The sequence below is a fragment of the Centroberyx gerrardi genome, chromosome 1 (genome assembly GCF_048128805.1).
Source record: "Centroberyx gerrardi isolate f3 chromosome 1, fCenGer3.hap1.cur.20231027, whole genome shotgun sequence".
Taxonomy (NCBI): Eukaryota; Metazoa; Chordata; class Actinopteri; order Beryciformes; family Berycidae; genus Centroberyx; species Centroberyx gerrardi.
Genome location: NC_135997.1, coordinates 31253380 through 31263391, shown reverse-complemented (window position 1 = coordinate 31263391; position 10012 = coordinate 31253380). Strand labels below are relative to the sequence as shown.

The window sequence follows — 10012 nt, the reverse complement described above, 5'->3', positions numbered from 1 at the left end:
ATCAAGATTCCTTTCCAAATGTTTCGTCGCCAAACGTTTCACCTCTTTTTTTTCCCCTTATATCCAGCGGGGGTCATCTTAATAACGACAAACCTTTATAAGTGCATTCCACCATTTACAAGTCATGTGTGCTTGCGTTTTGTATTTTTTTTTTTTTTTGTTCTTGCTTACATGTGGATCTAAAGGCATTTTCATGCGTGTATTCAGTAAATGGAGCCTGCAATTCTTACTTGTTATGCGATACTGTCTTAAACAGAGTGCATGCAGGTAGCTGCTGAAATAGAAGAAACACCGAAGTATATGAGGGATATAAAATGCATTGGAAACCGGGGGAGCACCTTTTTCCTGACATGGTTTAAAGGGGCATTACGTAAATTATCAACTTTATCGACCTCTATCTGTGAGGTGTAGCAGTTGCAACAGCATTTATACAACTGATCTTCTCCTACACAACCCCCCATCCCCTTCAGTTACGGTGGCCTGTAATGGACACAAAGTCACAATGTAAAGGAAGAAGCTAGCTAATTAGAGCAGAGATTCAACAGAAACATCTGGTGAAGACGTAATATGTCCCCATGCAAAATACTGGAATAATAATACTGTTTTGTCATTTCCAAATAATGATTGAGTCATTGGTATTGATGAACAACCCTATCTGATATATTATGGTCATTTTGTGCTATGGGTTAGGAAACACCTCACTGATTGCCTCTGTAAGTCTACTTAATCCCCAGTAGACAAAGCCATGATCCCGAATGACACTAATGAACATGAAAACCATGTAAACCTTGGCTTTCTCAACACCAAAACCCAACCCAGTGGAACCCTTACAGTATAGCAGACTGTATCTGTCCCTCCATCAGCCAAATACCTGATTGAATCTTCTGTGTTCTTCAACAGAGATTCAGATACCTCTAAACTGTCTCCTCTATCTGCTATGGCAGCTCATGGCCCATCAACCAGTTCAGTTATGGTGTCTGTGTTTTCTTGCGTCTCGGCAGTTATCTGCATGCTGTCCTGGGTACACCGTTCTTTTGATAAACTGATAATGATTTGTGCAACATAGGTTATATGTAAAATGGCACTTGTCAAATGTTACGTTTGTAATGTTTTCCTCCTACTGAAAGCAACTGCTGCTAATGACAATGATCTAAATGTTTAACATGTCTACTGAACACACATGAAATAGACTGTTTACCTTGTACTGTACTGTACCCAGTAGGTTTTGTATTCCACCAGCATTATCATTAAAATTATTGATAGTAACACCCACCCACTGTTGTCCACCCTGGTCTTATTTAAGCTACTAGGGATATGATAGAAAACTAACTTACACTTTTAACTATTTCAAAGCCATCAGTGTAGTCTATAAACTTCAATAAACGTCACACAGACATAAGTAAAGGCTCAAATTTGGATAGTTTTATTTTATAAGTTATTTTGACCTCTTACAGCAGATGCAACTTATTAACATCAACAGTTTTGTAAATTGATATTTGATGTGTACCTCATAGAAAACATGTTTGGGTTACATACAAAGAGGGATCCAGTTGTCTTTGGTTTGACTGGTACCAGGTGAAATAACGGGATCAAAATCAAAGCTACCGAACAACAAAACAAAAGTGCTTAACAGTGTTTGGTCTTCTGTTTCAACATACATACAGTACCACTCCTGATAAAAATAGAAGTATACTCTAATAGATTTTTTTTTCCTAGTTTACAGGTAACTACACCATATTTGTTTTTCGTACTAGCAATTGGCTGAACAGTTCCTCCGTTCTGTTTCAGCTTTGTGCAAATGCCAGTATCAGACTGAACCATGATCATGACCAGACTTAAGGCTGATTTGTAATTACCTTGCGAGGCAGCTGGATTCGCGAGATCACGATCACGCGAGAATCCATCTTGCCAGGCTTCAAGTTATGTGTTTGTGGCCGAACCACAGTGGTTCGGACCAATCGGCGTCCTATGAGGGCAGCTACGGGCGTGGTTTAGGTGTGACGACAGCGAGAAGCGACTGTTCGTTCACAACAATGGCGGCTCCTAAAGAGGCTAGCGTAGATGCTGCTATAACATCAGTTATTTCTGAACTGGAGAGTATTTCTTCATTGAAAGAAGAGCAAAGAACGGCACTGAAGGCTTTTTTTTCGTAAGAGTGCCCTTTATGCGCAAATTTTCCTTACAAAGACGGCAAGAATCGTCTACCGACATGCTAACTACATAGTTTGTTGTTGTCCTTCCTCTTTGGCGCTGTCCTACTACGTCATATGGTTCGTTGATCTGATTGGTTGAAGTTAGCCCGTGATAGACAGATGGTTCATCCAATCACCTGCCAAGTATTTTTTGAAAGCGCCTGCCCTTTTCCAAACAGTTTCCAAGGACGACTTCCCAGATAACAAACCATCTGGCGCGTCAGGTTAGATTTGTAAGGCAGCAGAAAAAAACTGAGACCACCTGCGTGATGCGTAACAATCGGTCATTCATAATACTTTTTTTTTGTGGAGAACTGGTACAAATGGCTTGATTTTTGGTTTGCTGTGTTATGAAGGGATGTATAATGCAGAGACAAAGTGCCAAATATGTCTGTCCACATATTGCTTGTGTCTCATAGCTACTACTGTATCAGATGATGTTTGAAGTAGGGTTATACCGATATGGGTTTTTGAAGGCCGATACCAATAGTTTTCAGGGTTCATTTGTAGCCACCCTACAGGCCTTGAAAATCTTTGGAAGTTTGTGGCCTTACAGGTTTTTGAAAATGAATGGACGGCTTTGAAAGTACTTGTTTTTGTTTTTAAATATGGCACCCAAATTCATGAATATGCCTCAGCTCTCTGGATCAACACTTCCCATCCTGAGGAAAAGCAAATTAGTGTTGATAGAGCAGCAGTATTCAGTTTTGAAATGATTGATTTCACCATGATTTCTTGAAAATGGGCCTCAGTGATGTCCAATTTAGACCAAAGTCATGTCTTACTGCAAAACATGCCAATTTGGAGTCTTTGAATTTCACCAAACAAAACCTTGAAAGTTGAAATTCGATGTCCAAGTGAGTGTTGGAACCCAGATTTTTGGATTGAAGTTGCCAATAGTCCATATTTTATGCAATTTCTTTAAACTGGCAATTTTCAAGCCAAAGTTAGCAGCCCTTTAAAGTTTCCCTGCAGGTTTTACAGACTGACACCCTGAAGCTGCTGAGTAAAATCCTCCCACACCGCACTGGAATGATTTCTCTGGTCAAACATCTGATCTAAAAATAATAAAAATAAAAACATTCAGAGAGAAACCTCCATCATATCAGAGGTGATCAACACTGACTGGACCATATCTGATTTTTAATAAAAGGCCAATATCGGTGTAACCCCAGGTTGGAGTGTAAATTGCCATCGTTCAAATTCCCAGAGGTTGTGGAGGGGTTTTTCTTCTTCTTTGGTCTCAGCATTTGTAAGGATGTACCGTTGGCTGTGCCGTCACTCTGTATCCTCCTTTCTCCTCCTGATGACGGCTGTGACGGGTCCTTCAGGCAGGGCCTTGATGAGGTTCCAGGCCTCGAAGCGGGTCATCTCCTGCAGACTGACGTCCTGGACCTGCAGCAGCTCATCTCCAGACTGCAGGCCGCTCTGCTCCGCCGCACCACCTAAGATACAGAAATAACCAGTGTTGGGCTCCTTACTCAAAAAAAGTAGCATATCATTCACTACTTGCTAGTGCACCCCCAAAACTCACGACTGTCTCCACTATGAATGATCACAGGTAACCAAATAGTACTTCCACCCAGAGAAAGTCAACTTTCCTACCATTTCTCATCTAAGCTAGTTTAGGACAGGGGTTCTCAAACATTTTCTTGTCCAGAATCCCCAAAAATAACTCATTTTTAGATGTAGTCCCACGGACTCATGGGCAGGTTACTGCTGTTGATTTAGCATTGAACTGTTGACCTGTCCACACTGTATGTGGGGAGATAATAGTGGAGAGATGAAACCTATGATCAGTCATTCTTATACATTCTGTAATTGGGATCATTTTTTAGTAAATTGAACTGAAGTGAAAGTAAACTATTCCTCATTTTGCTGGGGACCCCCTCAAGGACCCCTGGAGGTCCCCAGACCCCACATCAGGAACCACTGGTTTAGTGTGTGTCTGAATCAACTGAGAGGACGACGACTAATTATGGTGAAAACAAATCAGGGTATTGAGGTGGGATGTAGTTTATAGATGTTTCAACTTCTATCTGATCTTTAGAGGAGGTGATAACAAAAGTACTAACTTATTCTTTGATTGTTAACTATCAATTGAAATAGTAATTCTTCACTCTGGGAAAAGTAATATAACATGTTACCATCCAGCAATGGAAATAATGCAGTTGATAGTAGAGTTCTGTGGCGGTTCACAAAATAGTAAAACTTTTGATTGCATGGAAGGTACGGATCAAGGTTATTATAGTAAACTAAAACTAAGATGAAACTAGGTGTTAGAGAAAAATGTCGTAAACTGAAATAAAAATTGAAATGAGACTGAAAAAACTAAAACTATCCTGTCTACTTATGAAGATAAAAATATATGTGAAATGTTTTTAGCTTTTGCCTTTTTGTTTATGTGCAAGGTAAAAATGTGAGTACCTGTAAAGATCCTGTTGATGACCAGCGGTCTGTCTCCATGGATGGAACCTTTCCCTCCCTCCAGAGTAAAGCCGACTCCTCCTGCTCCTTTCTCCAGCTCCACACTGACTGGAGCGCCCAGCTCCTCCACTGAAACACACAGGGAAAAGCCTCCAGACTGGGGTTTTCTCACAAATCTCTGATGCAAACTCCCTATTTCCCAGTTTCCCTACACAATTCCCCAGTTTCCTCATGGGGATCATTTAAGTTTCCATCTACTCTGTTGGAATTGCACAATAATAGACGACCCAAACCCAACATACAGCCTAGAAGAAACAGTTTTATCTTAGACTATCCTCTATCGGCCTTCACCCACTTGCTGGGTTGGGGTCGTCGCTCCTGGAGCTTCCTCCGTCTCGTCCCTCGTCCTCCGCTCTCTTGCAGACCACCACCACGGCCAGCTCCAGGTTGCGGGCCTGGCGCAGAGCGGCGGTGGCGTCGGCGTGCGTGACGCCGCGGAGCGTTTGTCCGTTGATAGACAGCACCTCGTCCCCTTTCTGGATGGTGCCCTCCTGACCCGCCAGGCCGCTGGGGAACACTCTGTGGACCTGGACAGGGAAGGGAGCAGAGGGAGAGAACAAGCGTCATTCATGGAAATAGATTTCACGGAATGGGTGTTTGCGTTAGACCGATGTGTTAGTTCCTCCCTGATAGTTCCTTCCCAATTCTAATGTGGCACTTTGATCAGATTCTACACAAGTATATATGAATATGTTGAGTTGCTGCTTACCGTAACTGCCTTGCTCTCCAGGTCGGACCCTCCGGCGATGCTGAAGCCCAGCCCAGCTCCCTCCTCCTTGTGTAGAATGATAACATGGATATCCACCAGTTGCTGTGGAGAAAGGGAGAGAGATGGCAGCTCCGTAATTCCGCATTTTTTAAATTTGAATATGAACAGCTCAGTATTTCTCTTACCAGCTCGCTCCACTGGTTTTGGGTTGACACGTTTTTATTTTCAACGTCTAAAAACACTCTTTGAGAAAGCGAGGGTTTGTCGTACATACTGTACACCGATCTTTTTTTTTTTTAACTGAGGCACTTTTGGAATTATCCGCATTCACAGAGGAATCCCAGTATGATGCTTAATAAACAGCAGGTGTCGAGCACATTATGGCTCCCAGATGGTTGGATGTTTGAGTTGCAATAGAGATCTCTAGTTGACCTGGAGACATAAGCAGCTCGCTCTTTCCTTCAGGCCACACACACACACACACACACACACACACACACACACACACACACACACACACACACACACACACACACAACGGAAAACAGTCACAGTACCAGACCTGCTAGCCAGCTAACATCTTTCCAATCTGTCATAAAGGTCAGCTGGCAGAGTTTTCACAAATCTTCACCTCTATCTATGTTTCAGATTCTGCCCTCCACCCACCAGGTGGCCGATGACTTTAACCCACACAATGTAATGCAAGGAAATGAATGCGGTGAATGTAATCAATCAATTGGGTGTCTATAGATTGATGTGATCCTTTTGGACTCCAGATAGCTGCAAGCCAACCTCACGGTGTAGAGAGAGACTGAAAAGTGAAACATGGAAAATCCTTTGTGACGAATGGAAGATAACAAATGTTAAAACTCCAAGCACTGAGCTCTCAGCATGTATGTGTGTACCCCAGTGTGTGTGCATCTGTGTGTGTGTGTATTTGTATTTTTAGCAGCCGAGTACTGTGACTTCATCTTTAATGGTCTCGGCTTCTGTAATGTTGTTTGGCGAGAGCCGTACGAATCTCCTAATGGGTTTCAAAACCTTCACCGATGTTTTCTCTTTGGATTTCCTCTCAACCACTTATGGAGCCACAATCTGGCCTGATGGGGATTTAGCGAAGTCCAGTTCTGAGTAAGCCACTGCAATCAGCCAGTTTTTGCAGGTTAAAAGACTGTTTTGATGTGTTGAGCCAGTGGTGCATAACAATTGAAGAAGAATGATGATACATGTAACTAGATAAAGCATCATTACTATTTTTTCAGACCGTATGATTACATACAGTCTGGAAACTTTACACAAGGCCTTACAAGGCATCATAAACTCATTATAAGCACATTGTGAGTGTATGGTACTTATTATAATCAAATTTAGGGGGTTAAGTGTATCATTTATGACATGACATTAAATTGAATGCACATTTCTGATTGTTTCTCTGATCATTATATTGTAAGAAAAGTGTATCTATGCTTATAATCTGCTTGTTATGTGCCACAATGCATTTCAAATAGAGTGTTACCAAAAAATGAATTGGAATATCAAGGATTTTTTAAACGACGTCAGACAAAATCCTGTTTCTTCAGCATCTTCTTTGAATATTAGTGATGATCAATTTGCTGGGCTGCAGCTATTTATTTGAAATAAGAAGGATAAGAAGAGAAAGTCTTGTAGGTTTTTTTTTTTAGATGCACTCTACCTTCAGCGTCTCTTCATCCAGAGCTTTGACTTCCTGGATCATCCTATGTATTTCCTGTGAGGGGATGGCTGAGATGACAGAGTGAGCGCAAGCAGAAGTGGCTGGTGCCTCCTCGCCCGACCCCCCCTCCCCTCGCTCGATGGTACACTCCCTCAGTTTGGCCAAGCTGTGAGAAAAAGAGGAAAACGCACTCTTACGTGAATATTATGTGACTTTTTTGGATGTCGATTCAGTACAATTCACACATTTTAAGCATTTTCAGAAATTGTGCATGTGAACGGTGCATATGTGTGCTGTGCTCTGATATAATAATGTGTGACAATAGCTCGCTCACTGTTTCTCTATGATAAACACTGTAACGGGAAGTGAAAACAGCTTTCTCAACCTGAACCCACTTCCTGACGATGATAAAACAGATAGACCATTCAGAGAGCTTTGGTGTGTTTCAACAAATCCCTCTAAATAATAATAATACAACAAGTCCTATCTGCCTAAATCACATGTTTGTATCTGTGAGAGTTTTACCTGACAGAGAATCCCTTCTCAATGCTGTCCAGGGCTGGGTCGGCCTCCTGAGAGCTGGACTCAGCAGCGTTGGGGAAATGGGGATCGGTGGACCGAGGGTTACCTTGGCGCATCAAAGCTTGGGATACCTGGAAAGAACAGAATAGAATAGAATAGAATAGAATAAGATATAGACAAGATGAGATGAAATTTGCAGCTTGGTTCATTGCAGCAGCAAATAGTAATAGGATACAGCAAAGAAAAATAGAATATAAATACAAATATAGCAAATTTAAGATCCCCTGCATATTATGCACATTATAGCATATTATGTAGAAATGTATGAATGAAAAGTATGAAAAAATATTAATTATGAGGGTGTGCAAACGGGTGTAACAGCAGTAGAATATATTGAGAAAAATAAAGACTAAAACATGAAAATAAAATTAAAAAAACACGTATAACAAGGGATATTGTGATATACATGAATGAGAAAGAATATGGGCATGTGAAGAAAAAATGTGAATGTACATATGTGGGTAAAGTTGTGGGTAAAAAGGTGGGTAAGCTTTTACCTCAAAGTAGTGATCATCACTAGGCAAACAACCACCAATATAAAAAAAGATCAGTTATACTTTCATAAAGCCTATATGAAAGCTTTTTTCCCCTTAAAAGACCCTATACTCACCTAAATAACATCAGTTTAATACAGTTTACGATGATATATAGCCTACTATGAATTTACATAAAGCTTTAAATCATCCTAAAAAAGTTTAGGTGGGTTTATCCTCCACTAAATCCCTGCACAAGACAAACAGGACTAAAAATTTTCCTCATATGGACTAAAGAATACCTGGTTACTGAAGGCGAGGATTTTCCCGAAGCTCTCCCCGATGGAAGTGTCTGGGGATGGAGATGGAGATGGAGCATTCCGGGTCAGGCTCAGCTGTTTCCCTTGGCTCTGCTCTCCATGGCCTTCTGGTGGAGGACTTTCTCCTTTGGCACTGCTGGATCTCCTGCGGGTCGGACCACCAGGGGGGGAATCCTTCGTCTCTGTGGACCCGCTGAGAGCGTCTGCATCCGGGTCTGCCTCTGAGGCGGCTGCCTCCTGGCTGGATGGTGAGGGGTCCATGTCATCTTTGTCTGGAACCGAATGGGAATCACTTGTCCCGGAGCCCGGATCCGTGTGGACGGTCTCAGAAGATGGGGGGGCAATGGGGGATTCGATGGAGGGAGGATCAGCGCTAGAGGGACTGGCCGTTATTGGAAGGCCAGCTTCGGGAGGGGAGGAGGTGAGAACAGAAGGTGAAGGGGAGAAGGTTGCGTCGCCTCTCTCCTCCGCAGGTACAGGACACTCTGCCTTGATCTCTTTGGTAATTTCATTTTTTTTAGTCCCGTGATCTCTCAGTGGGGCATGGTGACTCCTGGGAGAATCCTTCTCCATCAGAGGCAGGGAGGTGGAGAGGGCCAGGGGGCTCCTGTTGCCCCCCTTTTCTTGACCCTCCGGACTGGAAAAGGTCTCAAACGAGTGGATCTTCTGCCTGATTGACAAGTTGGCTGCAGAGGAGGTAGATCTGAGACTCACTCCGAAGCTTCTACTGAATCCCCCAGCAGGCCTCTGATCCGCGGGTTTAGCTACATCCCTCTGGTCCCGCCCGTTACGAATTTTTCTCAGACTCTGCCGGAACCCGGCGGGCTTGGGCGCCACCGGGGGACCCTTCTTCACTTCTGGAGGGGTTTCAGATTCCGGCTGGGGAGTCGGGTCGGAAGCAGGGTCTGAAGATGAATATGTGACTGTCCCATTGAGTTCTGGGGTGTTCCCTTCGTCATTCATGGTGACAGGATTGCTGTTGGCGTTGTGTAGTTGTGGGCTGTGGTGATGGGGTTTCGCAGGCGGTGTGCCGTCTGCAGCGTGGCGATGTGGGATCTCTAGGGGATCTCCAGGGGAGCTGTCTGAAAGGCGAACCCAGGGGTCCTGCAGCTGCTCTTGGGTGTGCTGCTCGACACGGGCCTGCCTCCTCAGAGCTCCTCTCTTCGCCTGGGAGCAGAGCTGAGCCGATGAATCACCTGTCCACAAAACAGAGAGTAAAGATAGTAGAAAAGCTTGAGGGGTTCTCAAATGTTTTCTTGTCACAGACTCCCAAATAGACATAACTGTGCATCCATACTGTAAGCAGCACGATCAACAAGTTACCGGAAGTCCATTCATTTCCTATAGAGCTGAAATTAAACTATTCCTCATTTTGCTGAGGACCTCCCTTGAGTACCCATGGGTGGTCTCCTAGTCCACTTTGAGAACCATTGCTCTAACTGAAGCAAGTGATCAGGGTTGAAGCCGCAGCCTCATTTGAACGTTTACTTGACTCAGGAATTCCTCATTGAACAGTAAAGGGAACTTCACAATTACTTTGCACTGAAATACTATTG

The 10012-nt window shown here is 43.2% G+C and overlaps 1 protein-coding gene across 1 annotated transcript in view; it reads right to left on the bottom strand.

Annotated features, from left to right (window-relative positions):
• Positions 1 to 1400: 1400 nt before the first annotated feature.
• Positions 1401 to 10012, bottom strand: part of il16 (interleukin 16) — a 32753-nt gene continuing 24141 nt past the window's right edge. Inside the window, 8 exon segments of the mRNA XM_071920840.2 lie at positions 1401 to 3545; positions 3547 to 3637; positions 4620 to 4748; positions 4975 to 5206; positions 5389 to 5490; positions 7082 to 7247; positions 7607 to 7734; positions 8439 to 9652. Of these exon segments, the coding sequence (XP_071776941.2) occupies positions 3308 to 3545; positions 3547 to 3637; positions 4620 to 4748; positions 4975 to 5206; positions 5389 to 5490; positions 7082 to 7247; positions 7607 to 7734; positions 8439 to 9652 (2300 nt within the window). The 3' untranslated portion in view covers positions 1401 to 3307.